The sequence below is a fragment of the Amblyomma maculatum genome, chromosome 6 (assembly GCF_055883805.1).
Source record: "Amblyomma maculatum isolate TAMU_Amacu chromosome 6, ASM5588380v1, whole genome shotgun sequence".
Taxonomy (NCBI): domain Eukaryota; kingdom Metazoa; phylum Arthropoda; class Arachnida; order Ixodida; family Ixodidae; genus Amblyomma; species Amblyomma maculatum.
Genome location: NC_139349.1, coordinates 94,738,406 through 94,765,495, shown reverse-complemented (window position 1 = coordinate 94,765,495; position 27,090 = coordinate 94,738,406). Strand labels below are relative to the sequence as shown.

At 46.5% G+C, this 27,090-nt stretch overlaps 1 protein-coding gene across 1 annotated transcript in view; it reads right to left on the bottom strand.

The window, feature by feature from the left end:
- The window catches only part of LOC146186304 (uncharacterized), a 45,475-nt gene extending 19,219 nt beyond the window's left edge, over window positions 1-26,256 (bottom strand). Inside the window, exons 1-5 of the mRNA XM_084605653.1 lie at window positions 26,135-26,256; window positions 15,590-15,651; window positions 14,647-14,694; window positions 6,651-6,698; window positions 4,158-4,260 (exon numbers count right to left, since the gene is read on the bottom strand). Of these exons, the coding sequence (XP_084461779.1) occupies window positions 4,158-4,260; window positions 6,651-6,698; window positions 14,647-14,694; window positions 15,590-15,651; window positions 26,135-26,213 (340 nt within the window). The 5' untranslated portion in view covers window positions 26,214-26,256. The remainder of the gene's footprint in view (window positions 1-4,157; window positions 4,261-6,650; window positions 6,699-14,646; window positions 14,695-15,589; window positions 15,652-26,134) is intronic.
- Between the last annotated feature and the right edge of the window lie 834 nt (window positions 26,257-27,090).

Genomic DNA, 27,090 nt, shown 5'->3' with positions numbered 1-27,090 from the left:
TGCTCGCTAGCAGCGGCGGCTACCATCCCCGCCCTGCAACTGCACAGACAGCTGCACCTGTCATACCTGGGTTCTTCCACCACGGCGGAGCTGCTGGGCCTACGCCTAGGCCTGGATCTACTGCTTGAACTGACTCCGCCGCCACCCAGGTGTGCCGTGCTATGTGACTCCCGCGCTGCCCTCAGCCGCCTTCGAACCACCGGCCGGGGAACTCCGCTGCTGTGTCAGATTCGCGCGCGTCTCAAGCGCTTGGCGGAGCGTGGCTGCGCTATACGGGCACAGTGGATCCCCGGGCACTGCGGCATAGAGGGCAGCGAACGTGCCGACGAGCTCGCGACCGCAGCACATGAACTCCCTCCTAGCGATGAGCAACTCGCTTTGGAGGATGTGCGTGCGGTAATTGACGATCACCTCCGGAAGCAGCCCCCCGACCCACGCATCGCAAGAGGTGAGCGCATTCACAGTGTCAGCGGCCGCTCGCTGACTCGACTGCAACGCGCAATGATCCTCCGTGCACGCATTGGATGTGTGTGGCCTGGGGTACGACGGATGCGCCACGGACTTGCCACTAGTGACGTGTGTGACGGCTGTGGCGCGGTAGAAACTCTCGAACATCTTCTACTGCGCTGCACCGCGCTAGCCGAACCACGACGTGAGTTTCTGGCGGCTTACAGAGTGCAGGGGGTAATCCCGGACAGCGTAGCTGTGCTCCTGTGGCCGCCGTGCTGTGCGCGCGTCCGCGAGCGAGCTCACGTGAGCCTGTGTGATTACATCGAACAGGCGGGCTTGATGACCCGCCTATTTCACCTCGCCAGATAGTGCGCGCTGGGACTGAACGCTCCACGTGTGCTATTTCCCACAATAACGGCCTATCGCCCACGACAGCCGTCAGTGTTTTGTACAGTTGGCCAGTGCGTGCGTTGTGAACAGTTGCCTGGACGCAGAGCTATTGCGGAGGCCCGCCCGATGTGCGAGTGCTCAGTGACAAGACATTTGCGGGTGGGCCTCAAGTAAACTACTGTATACTGTACCATAGTGTATATATTTCTTTTATTTTTACCTACCCTTTTCTTTCTCCCTATCACTCACCTCTTTGATTTCATCTACCTTCTCCTCGCTATCCCTTTATTTCCGCCGCCCCAGTTCAGGTGCTTCAGATATAAGATAGCAGATACCGGGGCTGGCAAACATCTTTTCTTTCCTTTTGTACATACAATAAATAACCACTACAACAACAACACCCACTTTTCCTTTCCCTTACGGAGCGGGTCAGGTGTCCACGGAGACGTTTAACCGATGCTGAGCCTTTCCTTTTCTGTAAACCAATTTACCAATTTACCAGTCCGAGTAGGTATAATAAAATTATTCTCTGAATATACACCACGTTTAATCGACGTTTAATCGATAAAACGAAAAATATCAACTGTTCTCTCAATCCACACCATTTCTGTATATAAAACAAAACATATCACCAAAGTAGAACGCCGTAATAAGTCTATCATTAGATGGATAGTGAGGGCGAATACATTTGGCGTTTGCACTGTGCCACTTGCTCATCTATGCTCAGCTAACTTTGATGCGCCAGGTTTCGTGCAGTCGCGTGTCCCCAGCCGACGCCGTGCTTGACCTTGAACAGCAATCGCTTCAGCCGGACTCCGCCAGATGGCGGCACAGGTCGGCGCGCCGCGCGCTGCAACGGCGCCGCTGCTTCGGCCTCACAACGCCATGCTCATGGCCATGCTTCATCTTGAGTCGCAGCTGCGTCGACACATGAACAGCGCCGTAAAGGGGGGAGTGCTCACACACGTTCACACAATTTTCAAGCGTTCGCGCTCCGTGCTGGAGATGCGCCCTCCACGTACGCCCTCTTCCTAAAAACATGACACGTGAAGACCACAATGGCCGGCGCCTGGCGCGGGCGGAAGCCCTGGGCCGCCATTATGGGTCGAAACCCGGCATTTACTACGTGGACGCCTCCGGCCCCCACCATGGGGGATTTTATACGGCCGCAGTGGTCCACCAGTCTAAAACGGTTAACGGGCTTACATTTCGCGCCCATGACATAACCCACGTGGAGGAGGTCGCCATTGCGCTGGCAGCTACCCACACTGATTCTAAAACAATTATCTCCCACTCGCGAGGGGCCTGTCGGAACGTCGAGCAAGGCTGGGCGCCATACCTAGCCTACCGACTACTTCAAAATTGCACCTACACCGGGGACCCCGCTTACCGGAAAATAGTATGGGCTCCTGCTCATATGGGTCTCGAGGGGAATGAGGCAGCCGACGCCGCCGCCCGCGCGCTCTCTTTCCGGGCTTCCCATCTCGACCCCCTAGATCAGGATTTCGAATTCGAACCCGCGTATTCTTTTAAAGACATTGTTCTTTATTATCAATCTTGTCATAGCCTTTACCCTCGCCCATGTAAAGGTCTATCTAAGACGGAGGAGCGGCTTCTACTCCGTCTTTATACCAACACTCTGCTGTGCCCGGCAGCACTAAAACATTTTAATCCCTCCTTCACGGGCAGTTGTCCGCACTGTGCGGAGAAGTCTTCGGACATCTACCACATGGTGAGGGCTTGCCCATCCAACCCAGCTATTCCTCCTCACCCCAACCCCACTCGGGAGGACTGGGAGGCGACCCTGCTCGGCTGCTATGACCTGCAGGCCCAAAAGGCCTTGGTCGAGCGCGCCCGGGCAGCGGCCGACGCCACTGGGGTCCCGTACTAGGGACCCCACCCAGTATCTGTAAGGGCTGGATGTTCATAGATCCGGCCGATGCATACATCTACCCCTTTTTGATTCAATAAACGTTTGTCACCACCACCACCACGCACAGCTCACTCGCGCCCTCACGTACTTCGCACTCCTGGCATTCCCCGGATCGCACTCTCTCACCACATGCGATGCGAGCAAGGTCCAATGTTGCATGCGCGTCGAAATCCAGGCACGTGCGCCATAGCGGTGGCCGGGACGCACCACTCAGGGTCCAAGGGGTGGACGGCCGCCGCCCAGGGTAAGGAATTGCGCATTATTAAAAGACGATCGCTAATAGGAGTGAAAGTGGAAGAAGAGAAATGGGAGTTCGCGTCGGGGTAAATCAGTTACTGTGCAGTCTTGCAAAGAGAAGCATCGGCGATGCGCCGAAGCCAGAAAACGGCAACGGGCTCAAGAGACTGCTGAAGAACGTGAACAACGGTTAGCTTACCCAGAGTGGGACGATGAGACTGTGCAAAATGCTAAAATGTGTAATACATGCCGACCAAGTCTGAGGGAACAAAAAGTTCCGTTATACAGTTCGTCTGAAGAATCGCCGGAAGAACAGCCGTAACCATTGTGTGTCATGTGTTACTCCCAAATTATCGAACCACACAAGCTACCATGCGGCCATTGCTAACGCAATTTACCAGACTTAACCGGAGCTAAGCCACTGCCATTTTTTTTTTACTGTTCGTTCTAGTCCATTAAGATTACCTTTTGCAAATACATTACTCAATGCCTGACAAAAACTTTGTCTTCATGTCTCTGTAGGCCTTCCAATAAAGCGAGAAGTTTGCCAGTTTCCGTGCTATTGCTGTGCTCTAGGCGCCACTAACAAGTTGCGCGTTGTGACTTTTCATTTCACTGGCCTCCCAATATTTTTGCAACTGCGCTCTAAAGAGTACTACGCAAAGCGTCTATTTGTATATTGTTACGAAGTGCTTCCGAAGAAAGCAAAACACTCGCGCGAAAAAGATAAAGTGATAGTGCGGGAACCGAACCCTTTCGCTTGCTAGCCGGGCAATCTAACTCTGCGCCGCTGAGGAGCTTTCGTTTAGCGTGATATTTTTCGAGATGTTAGGCACGTGCCTCATATCTTAGAATGGGCAGCAAATAGAAATTGTTGATAGCAAAGAGCTTACATTGTTAATCAGAACTACAGGGTGGCACTACTACCTACTTCTACTACTTTTCGCTACTATGTAACTGTATTACTTACCACTACTATATAGCACTAATCACTTGCTCTACTTAGTATGACCATCGCTTAATAACATCACTTATATGCTCACGTCAATGCTGTGGCATCACATCTTATGGGTACTGAAGAGACCCCTATAAAACATATCGACTAGAAGTTAACACGAAACAAACACGCAGTGTACAATTTACTCACTGTATCCTTCCGGGCCAAACACGAAAAACGTCCACAAAGAGTTTTTAAGTGCGAGCGCAGCCACCGAACCTTTGTTACTGGCTACCAAATTATAGAACATACACTGAAAAAAAAAAAAAAGAACAGATCGTTGCGAAATCATCCTCGATGGCCCAAATCAGGAAAACATACATGTGGTCAAACGCAAAGACAAGTGTTACGAGAGAAAGTCTGTGTTGCTAACACCATATATGCAGCTGACGTCTTCGGACGCCAATGACGTAATCCCCAACGTTATGAAAAATCAGGCACCCTACACGACCAAATGGGATTAGACATGGTCACGTGTCCAGGTAGTGACTCGGTTATACACCAGCTCAACATACCAACTACATTACAAGAAGCTTGTCGGTATGCAGATTAAGTATTAGATTGACCTTTGCTAAGCTTCAAGGTCACCCCAAGTTTGAGCCTAAAAAAGTAGATTCCTGCTCTAATATGCGCCACCATCTAGCTACGAGATTGTTTGGGTCTTAAGGTATTCGCAGTGTCTGAACACTCATTTTTAGGTAGCCCTTCGTTTTATGATTTTGTTGTCATTGGTTAGATTTGTATCTAGTGATATGATTTATTTTGACATCACAGTCCATTTGCTTCAATCCAGACTCGATTGCTCTCCTCAGGATGCATTGCCTTTGCAAGTCGATTCATTTTTGTTTATTTCACAATGTTCTTTGGCGACATGTTTTATGTAGTGCTCTCACAATCAGGATGGTAATCAGGCTTCAAATGCGTCACCAAAGGCGGAGAAAGGGAAAGGCAAATATATCACAGCTTTCTCTTACGTGTAAGTGTGGCTCGAATATATATTTATTTTAATTTGTATATTTGTCTTCAATCACTGAGCTAAGCGTCCCGTGCTTCCACTTCCGTTTTCGCGACTTCTCAGAATCTCGTTTCAACAACGATTTTGTTCTTCAAAAGAATTAGACAAGATTTAATTTCGCTTTGACCAAAAGATGCTCGACGCCTGATCTAATAATAATGAAAACGAGTTCCTCTTTCGGGTCTGATTTCACAGGCACGTTATTTTCCACTTAAAAGAAGGAGCTCACGTTATGCAAATTTTTAAAGCTGTAACTAATTTCTGGTCAGATTAAATGAATTGGAAAGCAGTTTTAATATTCTCAAAAATGATTTCTTTAATCTTGCATGATAACCATTAAACGTCCCCAAGGAACATTGCATGTTGGGCGTTCATCATTGGTCAATGCAGTTTCAAAAAAGCGATTTTATTTTTTTACTTCCAGCTCTATAATCTGAAACGCGAGTGTGTCAAAAGCGTCTAAGTTTGTTTAAATTGGAAAGGGTGAGTAAACATCGAGAGCGCCCTTTTCATGATACCATACCTTTATGGAATACACATTCTAACTAACTGATATAAAGGCAATAATATTGCATTTTGAAAAACTCCCATTGCGGTCGCAGTATCACGCTCACCTACCTAAATAGATGTCTCGAGCAGCAGGTGAATGGGGAAGTCCATGCTTACGGCCGAGCACATAACCAGAGCTGGCAGTCTTAAAGACTGCTAATTCTCTGGCTTACACGTGTACAATCACAATGACCACGTGAACATACCTCCGGAGAGCGCTTGCAGAGAGGACGCACCAATATCTGCTACGTGTACAGTGTGGTGCGGGTTCGAATAGATCATGCTAGCGCAACTAGGATATTGAATTTCCGACCACATCGACATGGCCAGGCACTTCAATTTCAGGAAGTCCATGTCAGACACAGGCAGACAAACTCTAATGCCACCTGTGGCAGACGCACAAGGACGACACGCGTGGTAAACATCTGGGATTCTAAAGACCAACAGCATTCTGAGAGTTAGACGCCGCTTTGTCTTAGATGATATGATGCTGCTGATAATTCACGTATCTTTTTTTATTTTCCTGTTTTATACAGTTTGGATTTAGAATTCATTTCTAATATCTAGGTGAATGAAAACTAGAAACATAAAATCTTTCATGAGATGCATTTTTTGAGAACAAAATTAGCCAGATTACAGGGTTAAACAATGCTGATGCTTATTCCGGAGGTAGCAATTGCATCATTTATTAAGAGCCAAGCATACTGCATTTAAACTTTCTCGTGTAAGTTCTTATTCCAGATAAATTTTATTCAGACACTGCAATGACCTCTATATTATTGAATACAAGCATCTAGTCGAAAAAATTCAATTATTTTTTTAAATAATGAATGCCTGTATTTAAATTTGCTTCCTAACTCGTAAGATGCGTAAAGAAAGTCGCCTTACAGTGTCATAATCTGAATCCTAATTTCAGTTCTGATATAGGCACCGGTGCGTATTTATTTTCTATTGTTCACTTTAAGAGCAAGAGTGGCTATTTGACAGAACAGGTTCTAACTGGCAACTGTTATTCAAGATTGACGCAGCAATAGAGTAAGGCACAAGCGAAACGTTTTATAAAAAAAATTAAGACGTACGTTGAAGATATCAATCAAGATCATCGCATATTTCAGTGAATCTTCTTTCTGAAAGAAATGAAAATTTTCAGTTAAAGCAAAGATCCTTATTCAGGCACGAAGCCGACTCACTAGATGCTTTTACGTGTTCTCGTTAACGTTTTTTTTTTGTTTTTTTTTTGACAACTTTTATAAACCATCTGTGCAGAGACAGATATTTACCGAGCCCCAAAACATAGCAAAGGAAAAGGTATCATGACCTTGGCGAGCTTATTCCATCAATTTAAATTATATTGTTTAAGTGGCAAAGAAGAGCAACAGTGGAACTGTTTCTCGCAAGCTCAACTATAAAGGCTCATGAACAACCAAGATGATTTCACTGGCTAGTGAACAAAAAATTACAAATTTTATAATAACTATTTCTAATTGCCAATGTTTAGCATTAGTTACTCACTTTGGGCTTAACTCCTTTTCATCAATTTACATCTGGTTCAGAAGTATTACTACATAGATTTCTATGGGCATTTTACTGAATTAAAATTTTCCTTAACTTTGTTAAGCAAACTGCCTAACACCTTTGTTGTAATCTTTGTTGAGTTATTACAAGTGATTTCCCATTAATTGGGGGGGGGGGGGGGGGCTAACTAGATTACAAATTTCATTTATGAGGCTTCATTCTGTGGAGGCCTCTCGCTTCCATCCGCAACCAGTATAGGGGGGACTCCGTCTCCCCTTTTGCACATGCCAAGTTTGGCAGGTGGCTACAGCGTGGACCAAGAATGGTGAAGAACAGCTGAGTCTTCGCTGCACCAACCGTGGAATGCAGCAGGTGGCGCTCACAACCTGGCATGAATCGACGCTAGCTTGCGGTGCCGACGGGGCAAGCAAGGCTAACGTGTCTAACAGCCCTGCTTTGCAACACGACGGTATCAGCCATCACCTCATAGATGAACTTCCGGAGCCTATACTCGTTTAGGCTCCTACGTCAGCGCGATATGTAAGCTGACGTATGGCATGACACAAAAAGAATGATTACGAGAAAGCCCGTGACTCAGTCGAAACCTCGCAATCGTGCTGGCATTGCCAAATCAGGTTGTAGATGAGCCGTGTGTGCAAGTACTGGAAGATATTTATAGCGACTGCACAGTAACGAACTTTCAGAATAAAGGAGGTAAAAAAACTGCTATGACGGAAGGAGTTAGTACAATTTTCCCCAGTACTATTCAAAGCTTGCTTACAGGAAGTATTCTGAGACTTGGAATGGGGTTAGTTAGGAATAAGTGTTCATGGAGCATGCCTCAGTAATCTGTGATTCGCTGGTGACACTGCCTTGCGACGTAACTGAAGTGATGAATTGCATATAATGATGGATGATCTCGACAGTAAAAGTAGAAAGGTGAGCCTAAACATTAATATGCATAAGGCCAAGCTAATATTGAACAGTTTCGGGAATTAAGAGCCTCTTAAAATAGCTAGCGAAGCGCTGGAAGTGCTAGACGATTTTTTTTTTTTTTTTTCAGTTAGGACAGGTACTAACCGCAGATCCGGACCATGAAAGGGAAATAACACAGAGAATAATATTTAGAAGGGGGACCATTTTGCAAGTACTCATAGATTTTGACTGGCCGCTTACCGGTATCACTCAAGGAGGAAGTATGTAACAGTTTCATATCACCTGTGCTCACCTGTGGGGTTGAAACGTGGAGGCTAACAAAAAGGGTTCAACTTAAGTTGAGAACCATGCAGAGAGCTATGGAACGGAAAATGATATGTGTTACATTAGGAGATATGAAGCGTGCAGAGTGGGTCAGAGAAATAACTCAAGTTAATGGCATTCTAGCAGAAATTAAAGATAAGAAGAAATGGGTATGGGCAGGGCATGTTGTGCGAAGAGAGGATAATCAATCGTCGCTGAATTCCAAGAGAAGCAAAGCGTAACAGGGGGCGGCAAAAAGTTAGGTGGGTAGATGAGGTGCCGTTAAGAAGTTCGCAGAGATCACGTAGATGCGGCTAGCATATGACCAGTTTAATTGGAGTAATATTAGATAGGCCTTCGCCTTTCGGTGGGTATAGTCCGGATGCTGCTGCTGCTGCTGCTGCTGCTGCTGCTGCTGCTGCTGCTGCTGCTGCTGCTGCTGCTGCTGCTGCTGCTGCTGCTGCTGCTGCTGCTGCTGCTGCTGCTGCTGCTGCTGCTGCTGCTGCTGCTGCTGCTGCTGCTGCTGCTGCTGCTGCTGCTGCTGCTGCTGCTGCTGCTGCTGCTGCTGCTGCTGCTGCTGCTGCTGCTGCTGCTGCTGCTGCTGCTGCTGCTGCTGCTGCTGCTGCTGCTGCTGCTGCTGCTGCTGCTGCTGCTGCTGCTGCTGCTGCTGCTGCTGCTGCTGCTGCTGCTGCTGCTGCTGCTGCTGCTGCTGCTGCTGCTGCTGCTGCTGCTGCTGCTGCTGCTGCTGCTGCTGCTGCTGCTGCTGCTGCTGCTGCTGCTGCTGCTGCTGCTGCTGCTGCTGCTGCTGCTGCTGCTGCTGCTGCTGCTGCTGCTGCTGCTGCTGCTGCTGCTGCTGCTGCTGCTGCTGCTGCTGCTGCTGCTGCTGCTGCTGCTGCTGCTGCTGCTGCTGCTGCTGCTGCTGCTGCTGCTGCTGCTGCTGCTGCTGCTGCTGCTGCTGCTGCTGCTGCTGCTGCTGCTGCTGCTGCTGCTGCTGCTGCTGCTGCTGCTGCTGCTGCTGCTGCTGCTGCTGCTGCTGCTGCTGCTGCTGCTGCTGCTGCTGCTGCTGCTGCTGCTGCTGCTGCTGCTGCTGCTGCTGCTGCTGCTGCTGCTGCTGCTGCTGCTGCTGCTGCTGCTGCTGCTGCTGCTGCTGCTGCTGCTGCTGCTGCTGCTGCTGCTGCTGCTGCTGCTGCTGCTGCTGCTGCTGCTGCTGCTGCTGCTGCTGCTGCTGCTGCTGCTGCTGCTGCTGCTGCTGCTGCTGCTGCTGCTGCTGCTGCTGCTGCTGCTGCTGCTGCTGCTGCTGCTGCTGCTGCTGCTGCTGCTGCTGCTGCTGCTGCTGCTGCTGCTGCTGCTGCTGCTGCTGCTGCTGCTGCTGCTGCTGCTGCTGCTGCTGCTGCTGCTGCTGCTGCTGCTGCTGCTGCTGCTGCTGCTGCTGCTGCTGCTGCTGCTGCTGCTGCTGCTGCTGCTGCTGCTGCTGCTGCTGCTGCTGCTGCTGCTGCTGCTGCTGCTGCTGCTGCTGCTGCTGCTGCTGCTGCTGCTGCTGCTGCTGCTGCTGCTGCTGCTGCTGCTGCTGCTGCTGCTGCTGCTGCTGCTGCTGCTGCTGCTGCTGCTGCTGCTGCTGCTGCTGCTGCTGCTGCTGCTGCTGCTGCTGCTGCTGCTGCTGCTGCTGCTGCTGCTGCTGCTGCTGCTGCTGCTGCTGCTGCTGCTGCTGCTGCTGCTGCTGCTGCTGCTGCTGCTGCTGCTGCTGCTGCTGCTGCTGCTGCTGCTGCTGCTGCTGCTGCTGCTGCTGCTGCTGCTGCTGCTGCTGCTGCTGCTGCTGCTGCTGCTGCTGCTGCTGCTGCTGCTGCTGCTGCTGCTGCTGCTGCTGCTGCTGCTGCTGCTGCTGCTGCTGCTGCTGCTGCTGCTGCTGCTGCTGCTGCTGCTGCTGCTGCTGCTGCTGCTGCTGCTGCTGCTGCTGCTGCTGCTGCTGCTGCTGCTGCTGCTGCTGCTGCTGCTGCTGCTGCTGCTGCTGCTGCTGCTGCTGCTGCTGCTGCTGCTGCTGCTGCTGCTGCTGCTGCTGCTGCTGCTGCTGCTGCTGCTGCTGCTGCTGCTGCTGCTGCTGCTGCTGCTGCTGCTGCTGCTGCTGCTGCTGCTGCTGCTGCTGCTGCTGCTGCTGCTGCTGCTGCTGCTGCTGCTGCTGCTGCTGCTGCTGCTGCTGCTGCTGCTGCTGCTGCTGCTGCTGCTGCTGCTGCTGCTGCTGCTGCTGCTGCTGCTGCTGCTGCTGCTGATGATAATGATGATAATTATGGTGGTGGTGGTGGTGGTGGTGGTGGTGGTGGTGGTGGTGGTGGTGGTGGTGGTGGTGGTGGTGGTGGTGGTGGTGGTGGTGGTGGTGGCGATAACGGGACACCGTATTCATTCGAGCACGAAAATCCTTGCGGGACTTGCGGGACCTATCTACGCTTCTTTCAATAAGCAAAGTGTTGTCGAAATTTGCACTTTCGCGAATTATCACAAGATTAAGAGCATCGCTGTTCTCACTGTTTCACTTTGCGGTTTTGGTGCTCACTGATTACATTTTCTTTCGAGTCGAAAGCGAAAGCTACGTGGCGGCGCCCATCGCTTCTTCATTAGTCTGCAGCTTGCAACTTCTAGTGAGCGAGAGGCTTTACGCTACGCGGTCATCGTCGAATAAAAGCCTCGCATGCAACCGCGCTGTCGCGTACTTCCTTGCATGATCCAGGCTCTAAATGAAGTACATGTAAGCCGAGTAACAAATAACCGGTATACATCGCTGCACTGAAATCAAGAGGACTCCAAGAAACTAAGAACGAAATGTTTATCTTGTGTCCGCGCTCCCCACTGGTTGTGTTTCCAAGCTATGTGCATTAAGTGCGAGACTAAATCGAGCATAGATGAAAGCAGAAGCTACCAATTGACCGCTGTGCCGATGTCACGACTCGAACACCTCCAGCTGAATGCGACGCCTCTATAGAGAGAGGCCAAGTATATGCGATGATCCGTTGAGATATTCATATCTGGAAGTAGGTGGACTCTGTAACTTATACATATACCTTTCTTAATAAGGTCCCGAACTACCTGGAGTTCAGTGGGTAGGAACAAGCTATGCAGAATGCTTATTTTTAGCAATCCTTTCCCATTACATACAAGGTCCACTCCGGATTAGTGAAAGAGACGGCCAAAACCATACAATAAACATCTGCAAAATATTTCGGAAGCAGCTGATACGGCCGCTCCTGGAAAAATGCGCTGCATCAGTCTGACAGTGGAATGAATTGTACCGACGTGAGCAGGCTTGTCTACAGCGTTCGAATTCAGGTCTACGGACTAGAATACGAGAAATCTTAAAGCAGTTAATGGTCTCATAAGTTATATTTACACTGTATCTTTGCTGCGTAGTTATACACTGACGATAAAAGCCCGAGCATAGCCCCAATTAAATGCGAAAATTTTACAGCTATTCAAGCCTACTCGTCTCCATATCTAGACATAAATTACTTTCGATGGCTGTTCTTCACATTTAAAAGAAGCCCCCCACTTTTTGCGCAGCAGCTACAAACCAATAAAGCGACGTGAACAGCAATAACGTAACCAACAAACTAAAACATAATAAAGATTACAGGCATGCGAAAGTTTTGCAGCGGCGGGTTACCTTCGTGTTCCGCGTTTTTGCGTCTTGCAGAGCGTTTTTGCGACTTGAGATTGTAACATGAATGAAAGAAATTGTCTTTTCGCAAAAGCGCAAAGCAAATACAAATTACCTTTACTAAGCTGGACTCTAAAGTCAGTAGACGCGTCTAAAATCATGTATTTTACGGACAATTAGAAAAAGTTGGCCAGTACGTACTAGGCTCAAGAGAAAATCTAACTGCACGAGAAAGATTTAATGTCTAGAAGTGCATTCGCAAAGAGCGCGGAAGAATGTCTCATCAGTAAATAAAATAGCTCATGCTTCTTCAGCCTGAATTCACAGCTCGTGTTGTAGGCAAATACTGAGTCAGTTGATGCCTACCGCCTCTAATAAACGTTACAGCGGTTCATATTTTAAGCATTTCTAGTCTGATGGGCGCCGGAAATGCCGGCAGGAAACGTTGGCAGGAAATGTTCGCACGAATTGACAGTTCCGAGTCTTGAAACTAGTCCACCTCGGGATCGCGAAAACCGATTGTAATTCTCCTTGGTTAGCTTGATGAGATTCATAGCGATGACAACGCGATGCAGTCAGTGACAATGATTATGATGACGGTAGCGACAGAGGTGATGATATTAGTGATGACAATGAAGATGCGGTTAGCGAAAACCTTGCAGTAAAGTGGCATTCGCGATTTTCTCTCCTAAGCACACTTACATGCAGTGCTGTAATTTTTTCTTTTGTTTATGAGAACCACATTTCTGTTGCATTACATATCTGCGAAATGCAAAGAAGATTTAAAAACCGCTGCGCAATTAGCACGCTAAAAGTGATAAGCAGGACCGCTACTGTGGGACACGGTAAACATAGGGATGAAATCTTTCGAAATCTGCTAAGCAAAGAGTGCCAGGTATCAGCCCCTACAGATATTCAGAAGTGAAAATGCTTGACCACACCTGAAACTCTTGGTTGTGGGAACAAAGTTTCGATAATGTGACACTCTGACGTGGAAGGTTTGCTGCGATCCATTTAGTGGCTTCTGTCCACGGCTCCCAATGCCTGTCCTCGTTCGTGTAGTATATTCACTGTGTTAACAGTTTAAACGAAAATCCCTTTATATGTGACTGACACCTCACACGTATACTCTTGAGCATACAGTTGTACATATGTTGCCGCATTACGTGAGAGACTACCCAACAAGAATAGAAATTACAGGACTCTGCTTCTTAAGAGAGGAAATTGCGGAAGCCACTCTAAAGGACGGTTTCACGAACTGCGTCATTTTCACCCCTACTCTCATCATCACTATCGCTACAATCATCAGCATCAACCATATGCAAAGTCATTATCAGCGCTAGTACTATCACTGTCACTGAGTACATAGTCGTTGTCATCGCTACTTTTAATCTCACGCTAGTGAAAGAGAATTATGATCGGTTTCTCACGAGCCAGGCCTCGCCTATCACAGGGATGCCAGACCTGCTCGAATTTATTTTTTAGACTATGCATTGGTTTGTCATGATAGCAAAAGTGGCTTCAGAACCTCCCGACCGGCCCTCAAGGGTACAGCCCTTGTTTTCTTTGAGGGAGTTTCAATGTCACAAAGCCAGGCTAAACGTGGCTGATCATGATGTCTCTCTCTATATATATACGTAGCCATGTGCGCTTAATGCTGTGATTGTGGTTTGTTTTTGTGAAACAGTAGGTGATAAAGCCAGATAATAAAGAAAATAAAAAATAGTTTGCGCTCTCGACTGATGATCGGAAAGATAGTGGTTCGAATACCGGTGGAGACATTTTGTTTTCTCAACTTTCAGTTCTTGGGAACATGTCCGCAGCCCATGAGCGGACACAGGCTTCCACCTTAAAAGCCCTGTTTTAGCAAAGCCATGCGAACATGCCTGTGTAGACTATGGGTAGCATATCTGATTGGACTCCAGAGACCCAGGTTCCATCCCAAACTGAGAGGCCCTGAGTCGGCAGGCTCTGTGAACTTGGCCGAGTCATGCGATCTTGGGACATCACGCGACCCGCATACAAATGGGAGCTCGGCTTTGTAACCTGCCACTCAGAGCTCTTCAATACTACCAGTTACGAAACTTCCCGTAGGGCCCATGTATAAAAATTCGGCGATTTTGATTGGTCAAAATTAGGCTGTGTACGAATATTGGGACCGCCTGTGGCCTTTAAAGAAATTGGGCGAAGTTACAAACTTTCAGATTGTTGATAATTCACAACCGCCTGGAAAATAAAATTGGATGAAAACTTGCATAGAGAAAATTTCTTATTTGAAACCTTCTAGAAATCTCTGCCGTCGAGGTAATTGAGATGGAAGAGAAGAAAGAAAAAGTAATTACCATAAGGTAATGAAGGCAACAGCGGAAGGCTTCTATTGACCGCTTCTAGATGGCGCAACACGTCATCGGCACCAGAAAAGTTCATACAAAAACTGGTCATCTTTTGAAGCAGTTTCCCAACTGGTATTATCCAAAAAGTCCCTTGCTACCGACCACCTGCAGCAGTAATGTTCGCGATTTGTCGCTCACAACGAAAATGCCGAAGCCGGATTTCTTGACGTAACGGGATTGCTAATTAAAGCGGTCCCGTTAATATGCGACCTTTATGCCGAGAAACGAGCCACTTTTTCTTCGTTTCTTTCTTACCCAAGCTATCTCATATACTTTTGTTCTTACCGGGGATGTGCCGCATTGCATCTGGCTAATAGAATCGATGTGGAACACCTGAAAACAGCAAGAATAAAACAAACATCAACAGCGACGCTTTCTTGTCTTTACCTTTACTTAAGCCGACATTGCGGAAGAAAAGCTCTGAAGGCCGTTGATACTCTGTCATGAAAACTGATTGTTACGAAATCAAGTAAACAAAGGAAAAATTGAGGAGAGATGAAGCGCTACGTTTAAATGGCATTTTCTTTGATGAGGTGCTCATTTACATACCGTCCGCCTCTAACATAACAAGCACAAAGAGGAAAAATTGCAAAATTTGAGTAAAAAATTGTGAAACGATATTTACTGAAGCTAGGTATTCTCACCTCCGCACTAACATTTTTGTCTGGGCTTCACTACGTACAAGTTATCTGAAGATAAACGTCGTGTGTATCTTCTTCCCCTTGAAACTGATACATGCGAATGCCTAAAAAATATATCATGTTTGGGGCTTTGACCTACCGCGCTTCATCCCGCCTATGTCGTTTGGGTGCACCTATTGCGAAGGCTGAACGGTGCATGTGCGGTTTAGAACGCACCGTCATAGTTTGCCCTCATTGGATACAATGACAAACTGCTGTTTGTAACACTAGATTTATATCATGGGGTCAACGCATAAAAGCTAACTTATTCTAAAACTCCCAATGATGACATCTGCAGTATGTTTTCACTCTAGTTAGGCATTAAAATCATTTCTGAGTTCTTTAAAATTTTTCTTTGATTCGCTAGCACTAGCGACTAAGATATAATGTCTTCTTTAGATTCATATTCTTTTTTAAAAAAGCCTCATAACTCCCTTTTTTTTTTTTCTCACCAACGACACTTCACCTTCAGCCTAAATATTTCGACACCAGCACAATTCACCTTCGCAATAACAAAAACGTTTCGAGACAATGAGGAGATAACTTACCATTCCACTTTTCAGAACACATTTGTTTCCAATGGTGGGAAGGCGAAATGTACAACAATCAGCTGGAATCATGCACAAAGCAAATATATTTAGTAAAACTGCAAAAAAAATATAAATAGAATGACTCTGTATCGTTTGACGCACAAGTGCGAAACCAACGCTTATATACAGCTCAGAGTGTTTCGGCAATATTGACCTGGCACTCATCAAGAAAGAGATTAAAGGGCGACATAAAAAAAATTATCAGCCTTAGTACACCCATTGCAATGCGAATGTCTCTGCTATATTCCTCCAATTAACCAGGATCAGGTACCAGCTACGGACTTAAAAAGCTTATACCGTCGCGGGATCGCAAAGCCGGATTCAATATACACAAATTGGCACAACGGCTACTATCCCTGCGGCACTTGCACTATCTTTAGCGTCAGCAGAATGCTGATTACGCTACTAATAGGCGACGGATCGATAATACACTACTGTCAGCCAAAGTGGTTAGTTCAAATGCAACACAACGACAGCTGACAAAATTTGCAATGCTTTACTTCCCACTGTAAGCTTCTGTGCCCTTCCGAGAGTATTGAACGTTGCTTTAGAACTCTTGGTTGTAATTCCCGAGTTCACTGATATATTTTGTGTGTCTCTGTTCTCTCTTAAGCTTCATAATTCGTCTCCTGACTTGCACAACGATAAAACAAGGCTACCTCATCAGAAAATGAAAATGTAAAATGATGATGGTGAAAAACGTTTATTGAAAGCAAAGAGGGAGGCGGAATTGTGGGAAGGATGGTCGGATCCTTAGCGCGGAATTCTGTTGGCGCTCCCGCCCTCACTCTTTCGAGAATGCTCTCGGTCCTCGAGGCCCGAGCTGGACAGGGCTACACCCAATCCTCCCCACGTTGGCTCTATTATAGTGAATGAGGTAATATTGGCCTGGCAGGCCCATACCGTATGGCATAAATCTGCTTTCTGCCTGCAAAATTTACAATCCATTTAGAATGATTCTGACTCATTGAAGCTTTCCTGGATTGTTAAATGGCATCGTTTTATTCGACGTAAATTACACTGTTCGGATTTGTGCAATCATTTAGATGTAGGCGGAACTTTTGTTTCGATAAGCGCAAGTGCTGTAATATGTCGGAAGAGGTTAATAATGACGGTGGAAGTCCGAGATAATCTCAACACTGATCTAAGTCTTCTGATTGCAATTATCAACATACCTTCAGTGAAGGCGCGTCGAAAAGCACTTAACCTTTGCACTTCGCTGTCTGACACCTTTCCTGATTGGTGCTGATCGTGCTTACAATTTCTGAGTGTAATATCCTAAGGGCTGTGCATTTGCTCTTGATATTTCACGGTACCTTACGCTATGCAAATATGCTACATCCTTCCTTGTGCAGCAGTGTATACATGACGACTAAGCATTCCATTAATGGAAATGGCTTCCTCGTGTGAATATATCATCACCATTCCCTTCATCATCAGCCAGACTATACCACTGCAGTGAGAAGACCTGTCCGTTATCATTTAATTTAACAGGTCCTGTGCTACCTATATCCACTTGACCACTGCGAATTCAACCTCATTCACCCACCTAATTATCTGTCCCCCAGTGCTAGCTTTCCTTCCCTTAGAAAATTGGTGTATTCATCCCTGTGTCTGATTTTCAAGTCTACATTTCTTTTTTGAAGGTAAGAGAGGGTGGTATTTCTCATTGCACACTTTCAATAGCTGTCACCGAGCCATTCTTAAGTGGCGACAGTCCGCAGTTCACGCAAGAGAGCGCACGTTGTCCTTTTTTCCTTCGGCGAGGAAAGAGCGAATGGTGTCCGACGGTAGCATGTTTTGGTTCATATTTGTTTAAAGGAAAACTTGCGATTTCAGCCCCACACGGTCCAGTAAGCTGATTTTCTCATTCATATCTTATCCCCGACAATCTCACTACTACCCGCGTGCCTCTATAAGTAGCTAGTTATATTTGGGTGCGACGTTGGTATAACGAAGCTTGCAGGACTCGGGGTCACCGAAGAGATCGTGGTGGTGCACTGCGTCTTATACGAAGAAGCACAGTGCAGCAAGGAATTGCATACGAAATCTATCATGGACATTGTGTCATGCGTAGTGAACTTCACTCGTTCAAGAACGCTTAACCACCGTCAGTTCACTTCTGTGTTGCAAGAGATAAAAGGCAACACTCATATGGAGATTCTATGCCGCACAAACGCGTGCTCGTTCAGCCAAATACATGTGCTCAATAGAGTTTTTTTTTTTTTTTTTTTTACCCCAGAAAGGAAACCGACTGCTTCTTGAAAGTGCAATGTAATCCAATCGACCGTGCATTTCTGACAAACTAATGCTATCCCCGGAACATCTTTAACGCATAGCTTTTGGGAAAACGAGAAAAATATAATGGCAGAGAGTGAAGGTGCTCGTCTATTTTCGACGAAGTTAGAACTTAGGCGGTGCCATTGAAGAGCGGCAACTCTGAACTACTTTCCACCCCTGTAATCTCTAGGACACGTTACCCAAGAATATTCGATGCTTAACAAGATTTTCTCCGAAATCTCAATAAAAAATAAACTTAGTTTGAATACATCCGCGAACTTTCAATAAAAGTTCAAAATTCTCCCTTAATTCTAAGTTGTAAGGATTTGTGATTCTGAGCCAAAGTTCTGCGAGCTATATATTCTATTTCCTGAAACTGAAAAACCGTGTTCTGCGTTTAAGAATGGTAACCGGGCTCCTTAGAGAAAGCATGCGAATCATCATCGCACAAGATCTAAAGCTTGGCCCGCATGAAGCATTTTTTGCACGCGAAATCACGCTGCGCGCCAAACGCCCCAGCCGGCGTCGACGAATTCACTTCCGCATGGTCAGGAGCCGAGCCAGAAGAGCGCCGTTTAATCGGATCGCCCTAAAGTGTCTCGATGCGAACGCACCCCTCCGGGCACACGCATCTATGGGTCTCCCTGTCGCCGCGAAATTTGAGCTGTGATTTCTCTCTCTCTCTATTCTGCGTCATTTGTGCCAAAGAAACGTACACAGTCATCACTTCCAACAGCTATGGATGTAAATACTGAAGCCATAGCACACGGAAGGCGTCTGGGTTCTGGCAAGGCAAGCAGCTCATTAACGACTTTTGAGCTCAACACGAACGATCGCACGTGGTCCCTGTCGGCGGCCCACCTTGGCCTTCACCGACCTCGCTCTCCTGCAACAATTTTGAGCGACTGCGACTTGAAAATGCTATAAAACTGACCCCTCGACAATCCGCTAAGAGTGAGATTCAATGTTCTCCGGACGGGTCCCTTCCCCAGAAACTCCTCGCTGCCATTACAATTTCTGATTTTCTTGAGCATCCATCTTCGCTAGGCATTTATAGAGGTAGCACACGCTTCTCAGCCTACTACCCAACAATGAACACTCATGCTTTCTTCCCACTGCTGTATTTTGTAGCGCGTTAATTAAGGCGAAAGCCTTTATTGCCTCATCGTTGTCAGCAAAAGTGTCACGCTTTTGCGGCGGCTCTGATTGGTCGAGACAGGATTACGTCATGGAGGTCTCGACCAATCACAGAGCATCACCACAGTATGCGCCCATGCGTGCTTTATATAGCCATATGCCAATGACCAATCACTAATCAGTGACTAATTAATTATTAAACAATTATCAATAATGGCAAAAAATTATTAATTAATCATGAATTATAAATGAGTATTAATTACTAATGGCATAGTTGCATGGTTGATTGATTAATTAATTACTAATCCATGCCGCACACCATGGTCGTATGTCATTCAATGATCAATTACTAACTAACGACTAATTCATTAAATAATTACTGACTAATAAATAATTATTGACTAATGCCTAACTAACCAATAATTACTAATTAATGCCGCGCACCCGGTAAAATCAACCACACAACCGTAAACGGAGAACAACTGCGAAGATACAAGAAGCGCGATCTCGTTGCTAATGAGCTAATGTCATCTCCCCGAAATGCTTGCACCTAAGGACAGGCGCAAATTTAGCGCAAAACTCAGGCTTTCGCCTTTCATCACTTCAGTTGCCAACCTGTCCTTGAATTTTTTTTTTCTTTTTTCCAATCTACTGCCTTTTCGTTAAGCAGCTGAATCCCGTCAACGCTGCCGAAGTCCGGTTCGCAGGCATCTGACGCCGAAAAAAAAATCACTGCACAGCATCTATGTGCGTCTACGTTGCCATAAAAAGGAACTGCCGGTTCCGATAACTTCCTAATTTCTTATGGTTCGGAGACGACGGTACTCAGAGGATGCTTGAAAAAGCATCCCTGGAGCTATACCAAAAAAATGGAGCCTGAGGTCTGCTGACAAGGCAAAACGCTCCTTAGCGAGATTTAGAATAGGGGGACCAACAGGTTATGGGGATGGGGTAGTTGCGGGGCACCATGCGCCTACCCGCGCGAAATGGTGCGATGACAGGGCGAGAGTTGGCAATCACACAACAATCGCACTCGCGCTCCGCTGTTACACTAATCACTAAAATATAGGATAGTTTTTCCTAATGAAGCAAACTGGCTGCGACTGCGGTTTGAAAGCCTCATAAAATTGACTCCCTTGACAATGCGCTGAGCGCGCGACTCTGTACTGTACTTCGGAGTCAGTGACTTCCATAGATGTGCTCCGCGCTGCCATTACCACCCCTACTTTTTGAGTCTAGTATAGCTAGTTCAGTATAGCCTTGAGCAGCTACCTTCAAGAGGCATTTAACGAGATAACGGGGTAGATGCGCCACCGTCGATGACGCACGCCGGGAAAGCTGCTTATTCAGTGCTGGAGTCGAGGTCAGCAGCTGCGCCACCACGTATGACTGTTTCCTCGAGTCGCGTGCGCGACTCCTTCGAACGGCAAGGCTCCACCCAGAATCCCGTGACGACACCTCCGACTCTCACTGGCCCTCTGCCGCACCTCTCCCCCGTGGCTTTGGCAAAAACGTCCTTTCGGACGGCGGAAAAACTTATCCGCTGCCATTGACGCCGACTAATCGCCTAGAAAAACGCTCCATGCGGGCCACGCTTAATGCCGGATATTATTACGAAAGCAATACTATGACAGCGAAAACTAGACCTCGGGCGACCGCAGCTACGCCGTGAAGAGGTGTGAAGAGGCGAAGCTACGGTCTGCCGTCGTGGATGGATTCCACAACACGATAGTCAGTGCGTCCATTCCAAATTTGCAGGATTCCCTGCAAGCTGAAGAAGCAGCAATTGCCCTAGCAATCACACACTCCTCTGCTGAGTATATCTTCTCAGACTCCAAAACAGCAATTAGTAATTATGCCCATCGCAAAATCCACTCCCCGGCCGCAAACATTCTAGCATCATCCCCTCCACCGGATCACCTCATCACCCTCCTCTGGGTCCCTGCGCACAGCGAGCACCCAGGCAACACGGCCGCTCACTCCCAAGCCCGAGCATTCGTCAACCGGGCTGAGAGCGACCTGGTGCCTTCGTCTGGCAGTGCCAGAGATCGGCTTCTTAACTACCACGACCTCACCGTATTTTATAGAAATCCCGCCTGCTGTACCCTCCTCCGCATAAATCTCTTCCCAAAAGCGACCAGGCTTTCTGGCGCAGACTTCAGACGGCCACAGTCATGACCCCTTTCCTTCTCTCGGTTATAAACCGTGGCGAAACCTCTCCTCACTGCCACTTGTGTCCTAGCACCAGAGCCGACTTTACTCACGTCTTCCTGAACTGCCCGAACAAACCCAAGCCCCCGTGGCAAGGGCCAAGACACCAGGAGCGATGGGAGGCTGCTCTGCGCAGCTCGCTGCCCGAGGTACAGCTTCTGACAGTGAGCTGGGCCCGAGGGGTCGCCGAAGCACAAAAGTGCCCGGCCATCTCGGCCTGAGGGCCCATCGTCGTCCTGCTCCCTCGCTTCCCTTTACCCCCCCTCACCTGGTTCTTTTTTGAATCATTAAAGTTGCTACCTACCTACCTACGGTCTGCTCGTAAAAAAATCAGCCTGCCATGACATATGAATTCACGCTACCCCTATGCCATGGACAGGAGCTGCCAACGCGGGTCCTTTCATATGGAAGGGTAATATCAAAATCAGCATGCCAGAACCGTTTGCATTCTCGTTACCCGTACGATACGCAGGCTCATCCATACGGCTTGGTTGAAGCGTAACTTCATATGTGGGCTGGTAGCTTACGCTCTCGCGTCATAGGGTGAGCTTAAGTGTCCCTAATAATGTAGCACCTTACACTGATAGGGCGCGATAGGGGAATAATGTAGCAGGCAAAAAAAGCCTCCGCCGTTGCTTTCTTTTCTTTCTTTTTCTATTTCTTTTAACACCTATTTTCTTTTAACGGACTGCGAAGTGCACACTCTGCGCAATGTCAGTGACCTCCTCCCCTCCCTATTTTTGTTATTTTCTAGGTCCTGGCACGCAGGAGAAGAGATGTTCTTAGCGTGGTGTTTATATTAGTACGGGTTCGAGACCCTTGACAAAATGATACGAATAATTGTCTTTAGACGGAATAAAAAATACAGTGCAATGGCATCAACAGTTTTTTTGTTCTAGTGCGCACTGCCAAGATATAGTGTAATTGCGTGCCCCCCTTACAGCTTTCTCGGTGATTATCTTACGATCAGTTGTATGAATCGATGTGTTTAGATGAGAATTGCACATTGCTAATGCGCTTGAATAGGATGAATTATAGGCAGTAGGACGAAGAGGTGCTCGTGCGTGTAGTCGGGTTCCGGTCGCTGAGGTGGGAGGATGTTTAACTGGGTCTCTTGTGCCGTCCTTGCGCGCTTTGCTAAAATCTCTGACCTATGGCGAAGCCGGCAAATGACACTACGTGATTCGTGCACTAGACTGTGTTGCGTGAAATTACGACTGAAAACGGTAAAAGATACATAGTCACATAAGTGGCTGGTCTGATAAATCCGGGCGTCGGCACTATATATAGGTTGCAGTTTTAATGTGTCTCCTTCAGGAATTGTTTAAGCGATGGCGTTGTCTTGAAGGAACCGTAATTGCTCTTTCGCTCTCTTATATCTCATATATTAGATGTACTATCGGTCTTATTCATGACTACGATAGGAGTGTACATGCAGGTGAAGTGCAAAAACTACAAATAGGAGAACGTAATGAATTCAAGTTGAAAACCACACTTTGTTCCGAGCTAATTGATACTTTCAATAATTGAACAGTTCTCCATCAGTTCCCTTATTTGCTGAGCAGTACGTTCTTAAGTGCTGCACTAAAATTGTTACCTATAAACAAAAGAGTATTTTATGGCTGTGACTAGATGTCATTGTATGCGAGAGGTGTGCATAATTGGACCTAACGGGGCTCAATCGAAGAAACATTGAGATTCATTAATTGAGAGTCCTTTATTTTGAAGGGAAGGCATGAGTCCTCTGCGGCGGAAATGCGGAAAGAGCTTTAGTCACATCTCTAGGTCCGAATGTGTGTACCATTTTTCTATGGCTGCACCCTATCAGATGGGCCTCAGTCAGCCTCCCTACTCAACCTTGATCAGGCAGTTTTGGCTTCTATATGTCGCTAACTAGAGCACGGAGCAGCGCGGCTCTGGAATCTGTCGGCTGGACACCATTCGCCCGGTTTCAAATGCAGTACACTGGCAGAGTCAAATGGTAAGGTCGGCGCCGCAGTGCAGACCGCATTGCGAGCACGTTACCGCGACAGTACGGGCTGTCGCTATTTCTCAAGAGTATATGGGTATACGCCGAGTCAGCATAACCCTTGTTGATAAAGACCACGTGGGACGGTTCAAGGCTGGTCTTGCACAAAACGAGGACCGGTGAAGTGATTTTTTTCATGCGGGAACGACTTGATTTATGAAGAAACGCACGAGCTCAGTGCATGGTGGATACTGAAGAGTAAAGCTGAGACGTGGGCGAGTTGTTATGCATTGATACTGGGCAACAGCGCAACAAAGGTGGCATAAGGACAAGGACGAGAGAGTTATTGTCTCGTTCTTGTCCCGTCTTTGTCGCCCTGTTCCCCAGTCTTTGTTGCCCTGTTCCCTAGTGTAGCTGCTGAGGAGGTTGTGTAGCATACAAGTTCTCTCCTGAAGGGTTGGTAAATTAAAAATGATCGTCCTATCTGGGGTAGCAGGAGCAGCAGTTCCCATCATATTATCACCGGGCATGGTGTACAAATTATTTCAATATCATTCCTTACCTGCGCATGCATGTGGAAGATGGTTGAATGCCCGTGTCTGCGGCCTCCTTTGAGGCAGCGAAATATTTCTTAGTAAGCCGCGCATCAATCAGTGAAGACTCATATTGGTTTCATTACAGTTCGCGGGAGGGCGCAAATGGTTCTAAGATTGTGAGAAGCTCAGAGCGCAGAGGGATACATAAACGAAGAAGGCACATTTTGGCGCTAGCCCAACACTGCGGCACGCTATCTGTGATGCCTGTTTTAACATCATATTCATTCGTAAAATGACCAACAAGGCAGGCGCCTTCTAGCTTGAAATTTCCAGTAATGTGACGGTGCTCCCGTGCTTATTCCTTCTCGGCTCGCGAAAGATATACTCCGATCGCTTCTCGGCGATATATCACTTATATCTCGCGACAATTTTTCCCTCCCCACAGGTTTTTGCAATTCAGCAGCTTCAGGATGTGGACTCAGATACTCTCAGCATCTACACTGATACTGCTCTCATTGGCGATGAAATTCATTCGTGCGCACGCGCTAACATTTTGTATTCCATATTTTAAACCCAGTGGTTGCATTGTCTGTGTACACGCTGAATACACAGACCCATAATTAAAACAATGTAGAATTTCAGGCGCCTGGCAGGGACATTGGAGTCCACAATATCAAACAAAGCACTGCAACTCAAAATAAAAACTAAAGGCCGACATATGCTTCCAACTCAAATTATGTGGCTACAATACTGTCGCCTACAAATAGCAAAGTAAAACTGGCATCTACCGTATGGGTGCGCTCAACGAAAAGACCTCCGGTTGGTCTATAAGGGCTGCATGCATAAAACAAGCTTCCTTAGCAAGTGTTTTTGCCAGTGAAGACTTCATTATTTCAGCGCTGGTGTAATGTGCGCTTTTCAATATTTCTTGTAATAGAGCTACCAGCCGCAGCACCATATACTTGGTTACACACTGAAGAGTACATGCCACACTAAAATCTCAAAATCAAATAGCATTAATACCTGAATGGGAAGAAATGGACCCCCCCCCCCTCCTCTATTTTTTCGTTTGTTTATAGAGTTACATGCCTTCTCAAGAGGTCCTCAATTTGGGGAAGAATTTTATCACAGAACACTATGAACGTTCCTGGTTATGGACTTGGAAATCGTAATGTCAGTCATCGATGTTACTTAGCAATGCAAAATGAGCTTTGAACGAGTCTTACGTACCATATATGTGCTTTATTCCGTCTTTATATCCGATTTCAAAACTCAGTTTCGGACGTATAGTATGTGTGCCTCTTTTACATTGGTGAATAGTAGTGAAAGCAGTCCAGTGCTCAGGAGGATAAAAAAAGCTTTCAGAATGTCTGTATTGGGAGGGCTGTACTGAAATCAGAAATTCAACCGCAACAGTAGCAACAAATGTGCTACAAGTAGCAACAACAAACTTAATCACCGCTGCTCTCTGAGGTAGGAATAACAGCCACAATAATCTGGAACTGTGTAGAAGCAGTTGCGCATGGGTATAACCATTTAAGGTAAATCGGGTCCTATCTCGTATAACAAGCCAGTGATATGTGCCTGTGCCAATGCCTTTGAAGCAAAAAAGACAAATAATACAAAGCTCTGAGAAATATTTTCCTGGGGTGCATATCTTTAGAAAAATGGTGTTCCTGCAGTTTTCATTTCTTGGCTCAAGATAGCTTCAGTTGAATATGCGCCATAAAATCAGGCACAACGCAGTACTGTCCTTGCAGGTATTGTGCTGAGCATGTTCTCTACAATTTACAAGTTTTATTCCACAGAATTTCTTCGACCTCAATATTTTCAGTTTTCTGTTAACCTTTTCTAAACTTTCACTGCAGTCTTTGTTCCTTCAGTTGTGCGAAAATATAAAAATGATTACAAAAGAAATTCATCTAAGGCAACTAAAAATGCTTGAGCCTAAATTTTTGTCTCCCCTTCCCGTTTCCGCATTGACAGCAAGGCACTCAGTTGTTGAAGGTGTCCTGCGCATTCGTTAAAGGGAAATGCCCTTGAGACTCTCAGCTGCTACAGTACAAAATTCGTAGGGCGAAAAATTCGCCCGATTGCTCAGTCTTTATTGTTCTTTGATGCACCGCAATGCTGTCGCTAGGCACGCAGTTGTGGACTTCGTTACTTTTATAACATACTTTTCGGAGTGCACCGACTGTTGTTGTATCTTCTTGCCATATTTAAGAAAGTTCAATGAGAAGTTGTAAATCAATTGTGCGTATGAAAGCAGCAAACAAGGCATATGAAATTGAAAGAATGTGCACTTCTTTCTAATAGATGGGTTTCCGAATAATGGTCCGCAGTCGCAGGACGGTGACGATGATTTCTCACCTGCATCCGTCGGAATAAGCGGCGCCCAGGACGTAAAGATGGCAAGGCCAAGAAGTGCTGCCAGATTCCATCCTAACATGATTCTACAGTATTTCTTAGCCAGAGAGTGCTTTCTAAATGGACTGACAGCCTCTCACAAAGTCTATATGATCTAGCTAGATCTTGCGCGCCCTATTTAAAGGCCCAACAGGAAGCTTAACGTGATATTAGACATTTATTTTTGGTTTGTTAGTTTTTCATTCTTTTTTCACTATTTCACCGCCAGTAAGCTATATCTCAAGTGCTTGCTCAATAGCCGCATTCGCCGCATGCGTGGCAAATGTCGCCAGCTGCCAGCAGTCATGTGTTACGAGGTTGGGAATGTATTGCGCAGCCACCCGTCAAACCCTGCTGTATTCACAAGAAAAAAAAAAAAAAAAAAAAAAAAAAGAGCGCTGCGAACAGCTAGCTCTACTCTATCATCACATCACAAAAAAAAAAAAAATTATGTTGCTTAAAGTTTTGTCGAGTGGATATGCTATAGTTCTGGAATATTCGATGATTAACCCTAAATTCAAATCTTTTATATTACCAACAACTAGCCGCTAGCATTTTTAATTGCCAGAAGTATTTTGAGCCCGCTTAGTGCGCGAATTTGCCTATGTACTGCTATAATTTGCCAGTGTTCTGTTTTCCTCTTCTATAGGCCTAGTGACGTTTTTGTGATATTTCATGGCAAAATATGTAAGAAGCGTGCCTTGCCGGGCCGTTATACGCTTTTGAATTTCATATATAGAAGTAGCCAGTCACCTTTCAGCACAAGAAATTGTATGCTAGCAAAATCAAGTAACAACCGCAAAGTACTGCAACGAAAACGGTAATTTTCAATACACTATATTACTGAAAAGGAGTTTTTGTTTAGACTATTTATGCAAACTTCGCCAAGACCCACTAAAAAAGGCACGCAGTATATGAGC